This window comes from Oncorhynchus keta, chromosome 9 (assembly GCF_023373465.1).
Source record: "Oncorhynchus keta strain PuntledgeMale-10-30-2019 chromosome 9, Oket_V2, whole genome shotgun sequence".
Taxonomy (NCBI): Eukaryota; Metazoa; Chordata; class Actinopteri; order Salmoniformes; family Salmonidae; genus Oncorhynchus; species Oncorhynchus keta.
In genome coordinates, this window is record NC_068429.1 from 13,127,702 (window position 1) to 13,146,612 (window position 18,911).

General features: G+C 39.8%; 2 protein-coding genes across 5 annotated transcripts in view; both read right to left on the reverse strand.

Annotated features, from left to right (window-relative positions):
• Nucleotides 1-18,911, reverse strand: part of LOC118387281 (E3 ubiquitin-protein ligase MARCHF3-like) — a 441,656-nt gene that overhangs the window by 15,508 nt on the left and 407,237 nt on the right. Inside the window, exon 1 of one of the 2 annotated variants that reach the window (XM_035775465.2) lies at nt 6,590-6,753. The exons of the other annotated variant lie outside the window; for it this stretch is intronic. The gene's annotated coding sequence lies outside the window, so the exon portion shown is untranslated. Of the gene's footprint in view, nt 1-6,589; nt 6,754-18,911 lie in introns of those variants that run through there. 2 annotated transcript variants of the gene reach the window in all.
• Nucleotides 8,977-17,948, reverse strand: c9h5orf63 (chromosome 9 C5orf63 homolog). 3 transcript variants are annotated; one of them, XM_035775468.2, is made up of 5 exons: nt 13,099-13,128; nt 12,330-12,385; nt 11,565-11,679; nt 11,338-11,394; nt 8,977-9,313 (listed from the first exon to the last, which is right to left on the reverse strand). In XM_035775468.2, exons 2-5 carry the CDS (start codon nt 12,383-12,385, stop codon nt 9,143-9,145), a joined length of 399 nt encoding a protein of 132 aa, XP_035631361.1. In that variant the 5' UTR covers nt 13,099-13,128; the 3' UTR covers nt 8,977-9,142. The 3 variants fall into 3 exon arrangements, with proteins under 3 accessions (XP_035631361.1, XP_035631363.1, XP_035631362.1); XM_035775470.2 differs by lacking the exons at nt 12,330-12,385; nt 13,099-13,128 and adding an exon at nt 17,799-17,948; XM_035775469.2 differs by lacking the exon at nt 12,330-12,385 and having other exon boundaries at nt 13,099-13,157.

The following is an 18,911-nucleotide window of genomic DNA, read 5'->3' on the forward strand; positions in this document are numbered from 1 at the left end:
TAATTGAGAATATCCCATTTCAAATGCCTGTGAGCATCCACTGACTCTAGGCCGGCACAATTATCTAGACTGTTCCCACACAACTACACTACAGCATTCCTCTTCAACTAGTGTTTGACCATAACATAGCTGCATACTTTTCTGAGATAAAACCCCATAGCGACTCGTTTATGGTTAATCTACCGCAATAAGGAAGTTAATGGATATAAATAGCCAATGTGGGACTGAGTACAAAGGGGCTTTGACTGTGTGTGCCAGGGACAGTGCCCACCCAGCTTTGCGAGTGCTGCCAACCGACCATTGTGGCATGGCAGGAAAAGGACTCCATGCTGCCTTTTGCATGGCATGCTGCCCCGGGGCACAAATTAGAGCAAAAAATCTTCCCTTTTGTTTTTCAGATGCCCTTTTAACTCCCAACTTCTCAACAGAAATTCCACATGTATAAATAGGCTACAGTATGTCTCTTCGGTTATAGTGGGAAAGGGCTAGACAGGGCTAGCGTTTAATACAGAACTGCTCAAAGTATGGCTTAAACTGTGGCCTAGCTAACCTCCTAAAACAAGAATTGGCATCCTATATCTTACCACAACTTGAGCAAAACCACTGTATCTAGAGAGGCATGGCTGCTGTGTAGTATCTGTATTTGCATTTGTATTTATTATGGATCCCCATTAGTTCCTACCAAGGCAGCAGCTATTCTTCCCGGGGTCCAGCAAAATCAACTGCCTTATACAATTTTAAAAACGTTACAATACAGTCACAACATATTTCACCACAGACTACTCCACTACCACATCTCTACAATACAAAATCCATGTGTACATGTGTGTATAGTGTGGGCTTCCGAGTGGCGCAGCTGTCTAAGACACTGCATCTCAGTGATAGAGGGATCAAGACAGACCCTGGTTCGACAACCAGCCTCGAGTGGGAACCTCATAAGCTGGCGCACAATTGGCCCATTGTTGTCTGGGTTTGGCCGGGGTAGGCCGTCATTGTAAATAATAATTTGTTCTTAACTGCCTTGCCTAGTTAAATAAAACATGTAATTGTGTGGATGCCAGTTTGTGTTGTTTCGCAGTCTCCGCTGTTCCATAATGTGTATTACTCTCTGTTTTTTAAAATCTAATTTTACTGCTTACATCAGTTACTTGATGTGGAATATAATATTTGTTAGTGCTGTTAGAGTCGCACTTTATTATGGACAGACTTCTCCCCGATATGTTTTGACCATGACAGTTTACAATCCAGGGTTACTTGCTCAATCTCCACATTATTTATTACAAGATTTAGTTGAGGTTTAGTGAATGATTTGTCCCAAATACAACTTATTTAGTTTTAGAAATATTGAGGACCAATTTATTCCTTGCCACCCATTCTGAAACAAACTGCAGCTCTTTGTTAAGTGTTGCAGTCGGTGTAGTAGCTGACGTGTATAGTGTTGAGTCCTCCGCATACATAGACACAATGGCTTTACTCAAAGCCAATGGCATGTCGTTTTCATAAAGATTGAAAAGAGTAAGGGGCCTAGATTGCTGCCCTGGGGAATTCCTAATTCGACCTGGATTATGTTGGAGAGGCTTCCATTAAAGAACACCCTCTGTTCTGTTAGACAGGTAACTCTATCTACAATATAGCAGGGGGTGTAAAGCCATAACACATGTTTTTCCAGCAGCAGACTATGATCGATAATGTCAAAAGCCGCACTGAAGTAAAAAAGATTATGGGGGCTGTTATCAATTTCTCTCAGCCAATCATCAGTCATTTGTGTAAGTGCTGTGCTTGTTGAATGTCCTTCCCTATAAGAGTGCTGAAAGTCTGTTGTCAATTTGTTTACTGTAAAATAGCATTGTATCTGGTCAAACACCAGGCTGATTGGTCGGCTATTTGAGCCAGTAAAGGGTGCATTAATATTCTTAGGTGGTGGAATTACTTTTGCTTCTCTCCAGGCTTAAATTAGTAGGCTTAAATTGAAAATATGTAAAATAGGAGTGGCAATATTGTCCGCTATTATCCTCAGTAATTTTCCATCCAAGATGTCAGACCCCAGTGGCTTGTCATTGTTGATAGACAACAATAATTGCTTCACCTCTTCCATACTCACTTCACATAAGCATTGTAATTTTGAGTTGTCTTTCATAATTTGGTCAGATATACTTGGATGTGTAGTGTCAGTGTTTTTGCTGGCATGTCATGCCTAAGTTTGCTAATGAATGATCATTAAAGTAGTTGGCAATATCAGTAAATTTTGTGATGAATGAGCCATATGATTCAAAGTTTGCATTTTTCCCCAAAATGTCATTGAAGGTGCTCCAAAGCTTTACTGTCATTCTTTATGTCATTTATCTTTGTTACATAGTGTAGTTTATTTTGATTTAGTTTAGTCACATGACTTCTCAATTTGCAATATGTTTGCCAATCAGTTGTGCAGCCAGACTTATTTACCATTCCACATCACTCTCAACCATACAATTTTTTAATTCCTCACCAATCCACAGGGATTTAACCGTTTTTATAGTCATGTTCTTAATGGGTGCATGCTTATCAGTAACTGGAATAAGGAATTGAATAAATGTGTCAAGTGCAGCGTCTTTTTGCTCCTCATTTCACACCACGGACCGACAAATATTATTTACATCAACATAGGAATCACCACAAAACTTATTGTATGACCTATTATACACTATATTAGGCCCAGCCTTTGGAACTTTGGTTTTCCTAGATATGGCTACTATATTGTGATCACTACATCCGATGGATCTGGATACTGCTTTCAAGCATATTTCTGCAGCCTTAGTAAAGATATGATCAATACATGTTGATGATTTTATTCCTGTGCTGTTTGTAACTACCCTGGTGGGTTGATTGACAACCTGAACCAGGTTGCAGGCACTGGTTACAGTTTGAATTGTTTTCCTGAGTGGGCAGCTTGATGAAAGCCTGTCAATATTTAAATCACCCAGAAAATATACCTCTCTGTTGATATCAAATACATATACTGACTGTTATCACTTGGTCTATAGCAGCTTCCCACCAGAATGGTCTTTAGGTGAGGCAGATGAACCTGTAGTCATATTACTTCAACAGTATTTAACATGAGATCCTCTCTAATCTTTACAGGAATGTGGTTCTGAATATAAAACAGCTACACCTCCACCACTGGCATTTCTGTATTTTCTGTAAATGTTAAAACCATGTATTGCTACCACTGTATCATCTAAGGTATTATCTAAATGGGTTTCAGAGATAGTCAGAATATGAATGTCATCTGTTACTAGAACATTATCTGTGTTTAGGCCCTGGCTGACACATATAATCTATGAGTTGACATACATACCATTGGCATGAAGGCCTGATTGTCTGTGATGGCTTTTCTAACTGCCAGTGATGTCACTGTGCTTTGTGCAATTAATAGAAGGCGTCGAACTGTAGTGGCTCTGAACAGACAAGGGGAGGGGAAACCAACGCGGATATGGATTCAGCCCATAAGGGTAGTGCCTTTAACTTGGAGGGATTACCCCTGTCAATCAGAGGATATTACTGTATCACCACAGAATTACCTAATGTAATAATAACTTGTATTGCGCGTCATTGTCAGTTTAATGTGAAACTGCAGGGGATTAGTTTGGCAGTGTGCCAGCTGTCAAGTAGTAGATCAAGTCTGAGATAAACAACATCAACATGATTTGTTTACTCTTCTGGGCCAATCAGAGGAGTGACAAGCTATCCCATTGCATAGCAACAAGCTCTTTGGCAAAATAGGGATTTTGAATGATCAGTTAAATCTAATGGGAAACTAGAGATACTACTTGACCAAAACCGCTGTACAGATGTTTTCAGGGGTAAAAAACAACATTGGCCTTGTGCTGGAAGGGTGCCCATTTAGATAGATTCAAATAACTACTACTACTGACTATCTATTTGAACACACCCACCACACACACACGTAAATTCAAACACACACTGAGAATACTATTTTGGTGCATCTGGGAAATAGAGCCATATCCAATTCTCCACTATTCTTCACCATTTTATCCCTCCATCTTACCATCTCACCAAGGCACGTACAGATGTACAATAGCTATAACACACTAAGGAAACTGACACTTCAGAGAAACCTTGGGAGTGATTGTCCTCTGCACAGTCTCCACTTCAGATGGGTACTTTTCCCTTTTCATGATGGCTGACAGCCATTGAGAATTGGCACAATGCCTGCTACAACAGTGGATTGTGAGACCTGGTAGCCACAGCACTGACCAGACGATATTTTCACAGTACACACATTGTAGGACACTATAACACTATGCCGTCCTCCCACATACTGCACTGTAAATCTACTTTGTTGCTCCCTGGGGCTGTGTTCTGTGAGCATGGTTGGTGTCAATGCCAGTCGGTCAATTCAGGAAGTTAATTGAAATTCCTTTTTTCCATGAAGGAAAATAATCATTTTTGTTGACTAAATTAATTTGATTACAATTGACCTCCGCGCTGTCTGTGAGTGACCCCTTGCCTCAATCTAACATTCTATTTGACATCTTATTTCCTTGTTGTTACTATATAGTTTTCCAAACATAGGAAAGGCATCTAATATCAGCCTTTATTTTACATGACAACTTCTGTTGTTGTGATCCCCCAGGATGCTTTGCATCATTGTTGTCTATGAGGCTCAGGCAGACAACAGAATAGTATTAATCCATCTAACATTTTTATAGCCACAACGATATCCGTTCACCATGTGTTTCACACAAATTCTAGTATAACCTTTAGTGTAATTCACATTTGAATCCAAATGATACACCACAGAGATCATTAGTAATGCTAAACTCTCCACATACAGCACAGTGCAATGTGAATATTGGTATTACACAGCCAAATGAGCATTTCACCAAATCCATTCAAGCAATTTTTTATTCTATACTTTCCAGCAAGAGATTAAATTGGCCTCTACAATCAGATGTTCATAACCACAAATTCATATTTAGTTAGAAATGCTGTATAAATGAACATATTTTCTGTGTGTTGTATGTTCGGGAGTATTTTGATGACATGATAAGCTGAACAACTGTAAACAAAGCAATGCCAAACAATACTTTTTTTTTTTAAAGGGCCAAAGTACACTCATGACACACCGCAGGGACTGGATTCCTTAAAGCAGCACCATGCTGCATACGTTTTCTGTGAAACATAATGAATCTTTCAGTCTAGTGCCCTTATGGCACGGACCAATGACCATATTGTTTGGCCCTCTCGACAAAAGATCACCTATCTATTGCGTTATGAATAACCAGATAGACACAGACATATGTGCTTCTCTTAATAACTCCAGTAGAAACTTCAGTATTAGTTATGATATACAGGTAGCTGCCAAAATAATGGAAACTTTTGAGTAAGTGAGGGATAGATACAAAGTATATTGAAAGCAGGTGCTTCCACACAGGTGTGGTTCTTGAGTTAATTAAGCAATAACATACCATAATGCTTAGGGTCATGTATAAAAATGCTGGGCAGACTATTACTTTGGCTACCATGGCTAAGCCCCCCACAGGATGACAATGCCCCCATCCACAGGGCACGAGTGGTCACTGAATGGTTTTATGAGCATGAAAACCATATGCCGATGTCTCAGTTAAAATATCTCAGCCCAATTGAACACTTATGGGAGATTCTAGAGTGGCGGCTCTGAGACAGCACTTTCCACCACCATCAACAACAAAACACCAAATTATGAAATTTATTGTGGAACAATGGTGTCGCATTACCCTCCAATAGAATTCCAGACAGCTATTCTGGCTTGTGTTGGCCCAACGCCGTATTAACACCAAGTTGGTGTTTCCTTTATTTTGGCAGTTACTTGTAGCTAACTATCCATAGTGTGTGTGCGGTCTGTGCACTCAACGTGAAATTGAAAAGGGTAATCTGACCGTTTTGCTGTAATAGACACACTTTTTAAAAGAGTGTGTTAAAGTTTAAAATAAAATATGTATTTATTTTTTATTAAAAATATATTGTCATGTTTTTCAGTCTGTATGTCATCATTGGCTTGGCTGTCCAATTGAAGAAGCCTACACGAGTCAACAATAATGCAACAGCTGAATGCAATGACAACTGTACGAGAAATGCTCTGACTAATTAACTAACGTTCTGGAGCAAATGTGCCCTCGGTCTCATGACAGCATTTTTGGGATTATCACAGGCAAGTCCCAAAGAGAGAGCTGCCAAGAAGACTCAAAGAACAGATACCGTTTTCAGAAAATTGAATGCACTGTACATGTTAGATAAATGAAAGTAGCCTCGCAATTTATCAGACCATTTACAAAAATCACACGCTTTCACGGTGACTAAAGACATTGTTCATAAAGACAAGTAATAACATACACAGTACACGTATCCAAAACGCTCTGTTGTCAAAACACTGTTAGATTGTAACACTGTAACTAACATTAGCTTTATACATTGTGAACCCCATTGCATTGTTTTGACAGCAGGGTGTGTGGGTGTATTGAGACACAAAACGAAATGTTAATTTTGTTAACTCATGTGCCACACCTTACATTTTACCATTTGTACTTACTAATATCTAAACTATACATACCTTCATTGTGAGATCCCAAGTCTTCAAATGATGATTATACACACTGCGACGCAGGATGATCAAATAATCGTTTGGTTTAATGTCAGTGATCCACGCCAACTTCCCCCCCGTCAGCTGGTAAATCAAGCCGTCTAGCCAGTCAGACATACAATAACGGTTTCCCCCATCCAATCAGATTATTGCAGTAACAAAACTTGCCACCAATGGGAGGGTCCTCGACGTGAATGATGATCTCGGGTACCGTGGCGCATCCTGGTGGTCCATCAAGGAACTTTAACTTTCAAATCAATTACCGGTACTTGGTTATTATTCATCCAATGTAAGACGGCTGTCTTTTTGATATTTAAAATGTATTGACAAAAGATAATCATCACCATAAGCATGCATTTCACGTAAGAAAATTATAGGCCTATATTTATTTCAGTCAAATAAAAAATTGCCGACAGCTGAAGTCGGAAGTTTACATACACTTAGGTTGGAGTCATTAAAACTCGTTTTTCAGCCACCACACATTTCTAGTTAATAACAAACTATAGATTTGCCAAGTCGGTTAGGATATCTACCTTGTGCATGACACAAGTAATTTTTCCAACAATTGTTTACAGACAGATTATTTAATTTATAATTCCCTGTATGACAATTCCAGTGTGTCAGAAGTTTACATACACTAAGTTGACCGTGCATTTAAACAGCTTGGAAAATATTTTAAAAATGTCATGGCTTTAGAAGCTTCTGATAGGCTAATTGACATAATTTGAGTCAATTGGAGGTGTACCTGTGGATGTATGTCAAGGCCTACCTTCAAACTCAATGCCTCTTTGCTTGACATCATGGGAAAATCAAAAGAAATCAGCCAAAACCTCAGAGAGAAAAATTGGAGACCTCCACAAGTCTAGTTCATCCTTGGGAGCTATTTCCAAAAGCCTGAAGGTACCACGTTCATCTGTACAAACAATAGTACGCAAGTATAAACACCATGGGACCATGCAGCCGTCATACTGCTCAGGAAGGAGATGCATTCTGTCTCCTAGAGATGAACGTAATTTGGTGTGAAGATGCTGGAGGAAACAGGTACACAAATATCTATATCCACACTAAAACAAGTCCTATATCGACATAACCTGAAAGGCCACTCAGCAAGGAAGAAGCCACTGCTCCAAAACCGCCATAAAAAAAGCCAGACTACGGTTTGCAACTGCACATGGGGACAAAGATCATACTTTTTGGAGAAATGTCCTCTGGTCTTATGAAGCAAAATAGAACTGTTTGGCCATAATGACCATTGTTATGTTTGGAGGAAAAAGGCAGAGGCTTGCAAGCTGAGGAATACCATCCCAACCGTGAAGCACGGGGGTGGCAGCATCATGTTGTGGGGCTGCTTTGCTGCAGGAGGGACTGGTGCACGTCACAAAATAGATGGCATCATGAAGGAGGAAAATTATGTGGATATATTGAGCAACATCTCAAGACATCAGTCAGGAAGTTAAAGCTTGGTCGCAAATGGGTTCTTCAAATGGACAATGACCCCAAGCATACTTCCAAAGTTGTGGCAAAATGGCTTAAGGACAACAAAGTCAACGTATTGGAGTGACCATCACAAAGCCCTGACCTCAATCCCATAGAAAATGTGTGGGCAGAATTGAAAAAGCGTGTGCGAGCAAGGAGGCCTACAAACCTGATTCAGTTTCACCAGCTCTGTCGGGAGGAATGGGCCAAAATGTACCCAACTTATTGTGGGACGCTTGTGAAAGGCTACCCGAAACGTTTGACCCAAGTTAAACAATTTAAAGGCAATGCTACAAAATACTAATTGAGTGTATGTAAACCTCTGACCCACTGAGAATGTGATGAAAGAAATAAAAGCTGAAATAAATCATTCTCTCAACTATTATTCTGACATTTCACATTCTTTAAATAAAGTGGTGTTCCTAACTGACTTAAAATAGGGAATTCTTACTAGGATTAAATGTCAGGAATTGTGAAAAACTGAGTTTAAATGTATTTGGCTAAGGTGTATGTAAACTTCCGACTTCAACTGTACATATAATTTTTATTTAACCTTTATTTAACTAGGCAAGTCAGTTAGGAACAAATTCTTATTTTAAATGACGGCCTACCCCAGCCAAACCCGAATGACGCTGGGCCACTCGGGAGCCAGTAGGCCTTAACTGTATATTTAAAGATGGAATGCTTAGTTCCTACTTTCATTTTTGGACCTATAAAATAATGATATATATATACATTAATTTTTGAAGAATATAACTTATAAATGCCTCATGAGCTTTGTTCAACAGTCACACTCCATGAGAACCCAAAATAGAAGCTTAGTTTACTCCCAATAATTGTAAACAATGTAAATGCAAACAAACACTGAATAGCCCCCAAAAAATGGTTAAAACTATCATTTTAATATCATGCATGGTCTGACCTTGCATCCATATCTCTGTCCATGAATTTGAGCGTGGTTATAGTGCCCATCCCTCAGCTCTTTACCAAAACACAGGTGGGGTGACCTGGATTCTAGCTTTAAGGCTACTCAATTGCAAAGTCATTTTATTGTTGTTCTTCATCCACTTCAGCCAACCGTTTCTCCAGGAGTGAAGTGCTAACTCTGTGCATCATTAGAAACTGTCCATTCAGATGGAAGACTGGGATGTCGTATTTGTATCTGTCCCACCAAATTTTGTTCTCCGCCAGTGTGATATCTACCTGCAGAAAAATATACTGTAAATAACAGAAATAAGAGAAGACATTCATTAGTAAATTGACCTTTTCATAATACACTGAGTATACCAAACATTAGACACATCTTCCGAATATGGAGTTGCACCGACCCCTTTTTGCCCTCAGAACAGCCTCAATTTGTCGGGGCCTGGACTCTCCAATGTGTTCAGCGTTCCACAGAGAAGCTGGCACATGGTAACTACTATGCTTCCCACAGTTGCGTCAAGTTGGCTGGATGTCCTTTGGGTGGTGGACCATTCTCGATATACACAGGAAACTGTTGAGTGTAAAAAGCCCAGCAGTGTTGCCGTTCTTGACACAAACCAGGGCACATGGTACATACTACCATACCCCGTTCAAAGGAACTTCAATCTTTTGTCTTGCCCATTCACACATACACAATCCATGTCTCAAAGCGTACACATCCTTCTTTAACCTGTCTACTGCCTTTCATGTACACTGATTTAAGTGGATTTAACAAGTGACATCAATAAGGGATTGCTTTCACCTGGAATCACCTGGTCAGTCTATGTCATGGAAAGATCAGGTGTTCTTAATGTTTTGTACACTCAGTGCATTCGGAAAGTATTCAGACCACTTTACTTTTTACACATTTTGGTACGTTACGGCCTTACTCTAAAATGTATTAAATTGTTTTCTTTCCTTTTCAATCTACACACAATACCCCATAATGACAAAGCAAAAAAAGGTATTTTGAAATGTTTGAAAATTTATTTTTTTTAATTCTCAAAAATATCACATTTAAATAGGTATTCAGACCCTATACTCAGTACTTTGTTGAAGTACCTTTGGCAGCAATTACAGCATTGAGTCTTCTTGGGTACGACGCTACAAGCTTGGCACACCTGTATTTGGGGAGTTTCTCCCATGCTTCTCTGCAGATCCTCTCAAGCTCTGTCAGGTTGGATTGGGAGCATCGCTGCACAGCTATTTTCCAGGTCTCTCCAGAGAGGTTCGATCGGGTTCAAGTCCGGGCTCTGGCTGGGCCACTCAAGGACATTCAGATACTTGTCCCAAAGCCACTCCTGCATTGTCTTGGCTGTTTGCTTAGGGTCATTGCCCTGTTGGAAGGTGAACCTTCACCCCAGTCTGAGGTCCTTAGCGCTCTGGAGCAGGTTTTCATCAAAGATCTCTCTGTACTTTGATCCGTTTATCTTTCCCTCGATCCTGACTAATGTCCCAGTCCCTTCTGCTGAAAAACATCCCTCACCATAGGGATGGTGCCAGGTTTACTCCAGACGTTCCGCTTGGCATTTAGGCCAAAGAGTTCAATCTTGGTTTCATCAGACCCGAGAATCTTGTTTCTTATGGTCTGAGAGTCCTTCAGATGACCTTTGGCAAACTCCAAGCAGGCTGTCATGTGCCTTTTACTGAGGCGTGGCTTCCGTCTGGCCACTCTGTCAAAGTGACCATTGGGTTCTTGGTCACCTCCCTGACCAAGGCCCTTCTCCCCCGATTGATTGGTTGGGCAGGGCGGCCAGCTCTAGGAAGAGTCTTGGTGGTTCCAAACTTCTTCCATTTAAGAATGATGTCGGCCACTGTGTAACTTGGGGACCTTTAATGCTGCAGAAATGTGCCTCGACACAATCCTGTCTCGACTCTAAGGACAATTCCCTCGACCTCATGGCTTGGTTTTTGCATTGACATGCACTGTCAACTGTGGGACCTTATATAGACAGGTGTATGCCTTTCGAAATCATGTCCAATCAATTTAATTTACCACAGTTGGACTCCAACCAAGTTGTAGAAACATCTCAAGGATGATCAATGGAAACAGGATGCACCTGAGCTTAATTTCAAGTCTCATAGCAAAGGATTTGAATACTTATGGATATGTACTTTGTCATTATGGGGTATTGTGTATAGATTGATGAGGGGGGACATTTTTGAAACAGGCTGTAATGTAATAAAATGTGGAAAAAGTCAAGGTGCCATTTAGCAGACACTTATCCAATTGTTCAGCAAACATTTAAGGTGCATTTTTCTGAGAAACATAACCTCACCCTGTGTTTGTATGGTTCAAGGACTTCTTTTGCTTCATCACACAAGGGGCATGGATCCTGGAAAATTGTTAAATACATATATCAGTAGTGCTAACTAATGCATTCATCACTTTGCCTATAAAAAGCACACAAAAAATGTGTCAAGCAAAACCACTAATATGAACATTATTAATTAAAAATATGAATATTATCTGATTTAATTTAAATTACTCGACAATTCACATTACCTTGGTAAAAAGCGTTAAAGTAGGTAAGTACTTTTGGGAGAAGAGTCTTCTAAGCAGATGAGCAGAACTCTTTGTCCTGTGGAGAGTCCTCGGCAAGACCAAATGCATTGTCTGTCTGCAAAGTAGACAATTACTGCATCAGACATGTAGGCTTGGCACTACTTTATATGCTCTCTGTTATCTGGAGTTGCATGACAAATGGTCCAGGTACACAAGTACAATGCCCACTACAGTAAATGGTGACCCCAACGTGATATATCATTAGGAAATTGTGGATTATTTTCATAACTTTGGAAGTTCGGTAAACGGCGATTGGATACTTAGGAGTATTCTTGATTACTCGGAATGTCCGGTTCAGGTCGTATCCTTCATATTTGCATCCGTGGGTCCGTAGGAAGTTTAGATGATTTATTCCATTAGATTCCCTGATATATAATGAATACACATCCTATGTAATGAATAAGGTGCCAGCTACAGACCTTTTTAAGTTGAGGGAATCTCGTATTCTTGAGTTAGCTCAAATGCGGATCAAGAAAAATAATAATGATCTTAACATTAACTCGACAAGTGATGAAATACTTGATTAGGCTGCTAATATTTAGGCTGCTAATGAATGTCTTAGGCTGCTAATGAAAGGTCTCTTTGACCGGAACGTTACATGTTTATTAATGTTCTCTCTGCACTGTGTGCAGGAGCACCCATTCTAGTTTTCACTTTTCCCAACCTGTGACCTGTGCGTATTTTTTTTCTTTTTTTTCTACTCACTTATTTCTGAGTGAAAGTGTGTTGTCTGTCCAGAGCTGAAGGTTGGTGAGCTGCATCTTAACCAGATGGAAGAAAATTAGCTATGGTCCAGCATTGAATGCCTTGTAATGCTTGTTAATGCTTTATAACTTAAGCTTGATGCCTTGTATGTAATCCCTTCATTTTCCAAAGTAATTAAATACACTTGTATTTAGGATTCCATTCTCAGACATTTATTGATTGCTTATTAGTAGTGTAACTCAAATATATTGTTCTTCCATATTGCTAAATCATCTTTATGTCTTATCAGTCTTAGTCTTATTACTAGTCACATGTGAGGTATTTATACTATCATATATACTGTATATATATACTGTATATACACATGTCAAAAATATTAGGGCTACAGACATTCAGATATTCTTGTATTTCAAAAGCATATCGATTGCTATAATGACCTCTCTTTGCATTGTGAAGGGTGACCAGAGTATTAAGGCAGCCATATTTCCTCTCAAATTTCTCCACATAAAGCACTGGGTAAATCTGTCAGAAATCAACTAATTTTTAAAAACAGTAGCGCCGATTGCGTAGGATGTCGCTCTCCTGTTTGGCTGCAAAGTGTATTTTTAGCGTAGACCTGTGCCTTGAGGTAGTAAATAAACCTACAGCTGTATCCATGTTTATGTTTCTCTATGAAATGTTTTTATCCAGTATAAAAATGTACGCACGTCAAAAGCCTGGCAGTATTTGAGTTATTTGTGTTCAAGAGTAGAGTTATGAAATATCTCACCTATGAGAGGACAACCAGGCGTAACAAAGAGGAAAAAGGAACGCAAATGTAGGTGATACCTATTGGTTGACTGTCATTTTACTTCCTGTTCAAGGGAGTGCCACTATTGGACAATTTTCTGTCCATCAAATAAAGTTAAACCTACACGCGGCAGTATTGTGGAAACGTGTACAATCAGCGGTTACAAAGTTTCCATTCATAAAATGACAAATGAAAGTCAGATTGATGGGTGGGTGCCCATTTGTTAAATAGTAGCAAGTGTTTAGCCTTTTGTATATGACAAAACTTAATTTGCAGTGCATTTCTTTTCCAATCAATATTGATAATGGACATAATTTGGAAATGGGAATTACTTGCATTATATAGTATTAACAAATAATTATATTTTACAGTGATGACCTATATCCTAGATATTCATACGGTATGTAAACCCCCTCAAAACAATCCTGGTATTGAAAATATGTCAGCTGAAGGCTCACTGTCTGCACTGAAATATATAATAATAATAACAAAGACCTTTTGAATGTTGACAACTAAGCGAGGTCAAGCCCCATCATTTGACACTCACACAAACACGCATACTCACACACACGCTTTTACCTTATTACACATGTACTACATTTAGTAAACAAATGTCAAAGAGTCAGTAGCCTAATAACACCACATTTATTTATTTTTATTTTTTATTTCACTTTATTTAACCAGGTAGGCTAGTTGAGAACAAGTTCTCATTTGCAACTGTGACCTGGCCAAGATAAAGCATAGCATAATGTAAGTTATTATGTAACCAGACCAGTCTTTATGCAGTTATTTTGGGATTGGATGATCAAGGTGTGCCACACTGAATCCAACCTCAGCGTAAATACAACAATCTGAAACAAATAACCAATGATTTGGTGCGGCTAATCCACTAGTATCGAAAACCTGACTCTAGGCAACAGTGACCAGTCAGGTTGGGTTTTCGAGACTACTAATGTACAGCATGGAGTTTGTTTGGCTGCTGAGAGCATGCAGCCACTGCCAGTGTCATGGACAAGACAGCGCGGCTCTCAAACTGTGTGAGCGAGGGATTTAGCTCTCCAAAGCCTGCTGCTTTTAAAAGAGTAGAATAATATAACACAATGTATATTGATCTGATGAAACATTTTAAGCCTTTCCACCTTCATCATCACCTGTATCCATTATGTTACTAGGACAACGGACTAGGACAGTTGTCATTTGATTGTGCCTTTACAGATTACACATGTAGCCATAGACTATTCATTCGTGCAATATGGAATAATTCTCATCAATGACTAATTTACACCCAGGTGTGCATGGACAGTCATTTCAAAAGTTATGAACATGTATCGTGAGGCGTGAGGCAGACATCTTTTTTTTTTAACTTCAAGTTGACATCATATATGTCCACAACTGCAGAACTTATGTCCGTCTTTTAGCGGTATGAGGTTTGGTTGTGTCTCCTGTAGGCCTCTTTGCCAAACATAATATTTAGGCTGCTAATGCATGTCTTAGGCTGCTAATGCATGTCTTAGGCTGCTAATGCATGTCTTAGGCTGCTAATGCATGTCTTAGGCTGCTAATGCATGTCTTAGGCTGCTAATGCATGTCTTAGGCTGCTAATATTTAGGCTGCTAATGAATGTCTTAGGCTGCTAATGCATGTCTTAGGCTGCTAATGCATGTCTTAGGCTGCTAATGCATGTCTTAGGCTGCTAATGCATGTCTTAGGCTGCTAATGCATGTCTTAGGCTGCTAATGCATGTCTTAGGCTGCTAATGCATGTCTTAGGCTGCTAATGCATGTCTTAGGCTGCTATTGCATGTCTTAGGCTGCTAATGCATGTCTTAGGCTGCTAATGCATGTCTTAGGCTGCTAATGCATGTCTTAGGCTGCTAATGCATGTCTTAGGCTGCTAATGCATTTAGGCTGCTAATGAATGTCTTAGGCTGCTAATGCATGTCTTAGGCTGCTAATGCATGTCTTAGGCTGCTAATGCATGTCTTAGGCTGCTAATGCATGTCTTAGGCTGCTAATGCATGTCTTAGGCTGCTAATATTTAGGCTGCTAATGAATGTCTTAGGCTGCTAATATTTAGGCTGCTAATGAATGTCTTAGGCTGCTAATGAAAGGTCTCTTTGACCGGAACGTTACATGTTTATTAATGTTCTCTCTGCACTGTGTGCAGGAGCACCCATTCTAGTTTTCACTTTTCCCAACCTGACACTTCAGGTGTGCACATTTTTTATTTTGACTCTCTTATTTGAGAGTGAAAGTGTGTTGTCTATCCAGAGCTGAAGGTTTGAGAGCAGCTTCTTAACCAGATGGAAGAATAAGATTAGCTATGGTCCAGCAGAGAGAAAATGCCGCAACACAGGATGTGAAAATTCAGTGCTGTCTATTCTGTAAGGCTCTGTGCTAAACTGTACTACCATCTATAGGATTTTAAAAGCAACAGCACATGAAACTCAATATCATGAATGCAAGATTATAAATGTGACATATTTTCAATTTATGTTTCATGGCAGGCTTTAAATCGGAAAGGACTCAATGCATTTCACAAGGACATGAGGTAGCTTAACGGTTCAGGGTTCACACAAGTCCCTCTATATTTCACACTGTAGGTGGAAGACCTACACACATTCTTGGATGCCGTCTGACACTGGGCAAGCAACCTATACTGTGAGGATGCCTTCAAGGACCTAGTCATACACTTTGAGGAGATGGGCAACCACTCTGTCCTCTGCTCTCTCTTGTAGATCATAATTAGACAAATATAATATAGGAGCCTACTTGTTATGGGAGAACACTGGAAAAACATTGAAATAAAATTCTCTGAAGTATAGTGTCACAATTTATATTTCTCACATTCTCACAAATGCACATGGTTTGTAATGTTGATTTCAGTGTATCTGGTTGAAGATGTTGGTAATGGAGATCACTGTTCTCTGTCTTGTCCTCTCTGTCCATGTCACGTGGCATTAGAACTGCTTGAGGCCAATACAGCAGATTGTCATGTTGCCTCGTGAGCCACCCGTATCGGTTGACAGTGAAGACACGTCATGTAAGTTACTGCTTCAGTGAAACAGACAGACACAGAGAGAGAATGGTCCAAATACACTACTTTGGACCATTCTACTATTGAATGTCTTGGCAAAGGTCTCTTTGACTGTACTAATGTGCTGGAGTATTACAAAATGAATCATCCTGAGTCGTGTTCAGTAAGACACACCGTAGACAAACTGTAAACAAACAAAACATATTTCTTCATTGGACAAGCCCCCCAAAATATAATTTGATGCATAGTGAACATGACCCTCCTTAAACAGTATCCAGAAACAGCTTACCTCACTGAATGTGGCCACAATTCACTATAGATGGGGTCTGCGCATCAACACTGTTACATTATGGGAAATGTAGTCTAATCTTAGCCCAACGAAGAGGAGGAGCCTATTAATTAGTATGAAAGTTCCTCCCTCTTGCTGTTTTAACTTGGCTAAAAGATGGCTATTTTCTCTGTATACTGTGTTGCTTAGGGTGTCGATCATTCTTCCAGGCACGTCAACAGAATGTCAAGCAGAGGACAGATAAATGTTTTCCAGCAGACAAAACATACTTCAGGATGAAACGACGTTGGTGAAAGAATCTGTGATCGTCGCTTTGCTTCACGCAACGAATGACTGTGGAGATGAATGGGAGCTACTATGAACCAGCTCCTTAGGAGAAACTACAAGAAGGGAAAGAATTTGTCCCATAATTTGGCACTATTATGATCATTGGTTCTGTTTGTTTTACAAATACACTGTTTGGAACTGTTGACACTAAAATACAGGCCAAATAAAGACCACCTGCTCCACAGAAATTCATACCATCTTGTGTGAGCCTTATAGATATTAGGAAGTTCAGTCATTCGATTTGGGGCCTTGGTCCTTGACACACACATTGTGCATTGGTACCATATAACATACAGAGACATATACCCAGAAATTGATTCTCATCTCTCCCTCTCCCTCCTCCTCATCTTCTCCAGACTCTCAGGTAAGGGTAACATGTTTCTATGAAGTGCTGAAGTTGATGTCAGGTACTGGGACTGGACACATGCTGAAACTCTGAAGACAGGATCAGTAGCTTGTCTTATCAATAACACTTCCTGTATTATGTGTGTTGTAACGGTTTTGACTTGAGGTTATTATTTATAGGGGTGCCAGGTAGGTTGTGCCTACCAGAGAAAACATTGGTTTCTCCTTTTAGTTTGGGTGGGAATGAGTCCCATCTGGTCCGTCAAGTCTACACCAATACAAAGGACGTATGTAAAAGTCAGGATGGAAATAAACTTTTCATAAACCCTTAAAACATTGAAAAGAACTTCAAAAACTGTTGCGTGGGTTGTATTAGCAACAACAATGATTACACACACACATAATAATAATATCACAATGAGTTCTGGTTCCTCCAGAAATGTCCTGTACCTCGGGCCTAAAAAGAGTCCAGCCCGGTAAAGGAGTTCAGTGAACTCAAGTGACTTTTGTCAGCGATGTTTGTACGTTCATTCAGTGTAGCGTAAACCCAGTACTAAACATACAATCAATATAACAATTACTTTACCACAGAACTTTAAAGCGGATCAACTCTTAATTAAGTCCTCAACTACAACTAACTACATAAATCACAGTATACATCACATCCACACAAATGAAATACCGTATACAAAAAGGTGGTAGTCAGTCGGTCAGTCAGACAATCTAATCCGCCAATAGATCTCCAGCGGAGAAAGGCCACGAAGAACGGAGAGGTGTAGTCCAGGGACGCAAAGAGTGGATCCGATCCTGGGTAAACTCACTTAAGCTACAAAACACACGTTTAACGGCAACAAAACAAACGGAATAGAGAAGCTTCGGAACTGAGGGTTGAACACATCCTCATGCACGTCTCCATCACAACCCCACTTTTGCGCAGCTGATGCTGGCTACTTAATTGGGAATTAAAGGGAAAGCGCCCTATTGGAATGAGCTGCACTGAGACGGTTCAGAAAAATTCAGGGCCGTCACAGTGTTAGAGTCCAGATGGAATGTCATTTTTCTGTTGTGAGAATTCGGTTGGATTCCAATCTAATGTGTTTTCTGTTCTGTCTACAGTTGCTTATCGTGTGTCTGGACAGACAAGAGGCTCCACCACCATCCCATGTCACTATGTTCAGAAATACAAAACCCATGTGAAATACCTGTGTAAAGGAGATAATTTGTATAGTTGCTCCCCTGTTGTACCTGCTGACCCTCCCAAGAGCATAGATAAGTCCTCAATCTCTGATGACATCAACCAGCAAACAATCACTTTGACCATGACTGATCTGGAGCCAGAGGAATCTGTACATTACTGGTGTGTTGTGGAGATCAATGGTGGACAAAATGTCTAGATAGAAAGGTTCTTACCTATCTGTCACTCCTGGTAAGATCGCTGCAACTCATCCAAATGATTACATGACTGGTGTTCTGGTTTCATTTACTGCTATCACTACTATTGTTCAAGTTGACATGAGGAAAGTTCGTCAAGTTGGTATATGTCTACTTTCTGTTCTCTATACATTATGATATTTGTTACAAAACAATACTTCATCACTCAAGACCTAATTTTTATTTTACTAGGCAAGTCAATTAAGAACAAATTCTTATTTTCAATGACAGCCTTGAAACAGTGGGTTAACTGCCTAGTTCAGGGGCAGAACAACAGACTTATACCTTGTCAGCTTGGGGATTTCGATTACTAGTCCAACGCTCTAACCACAAGGCTACCCTGCCGCTCTGTGTTCAGGTACTC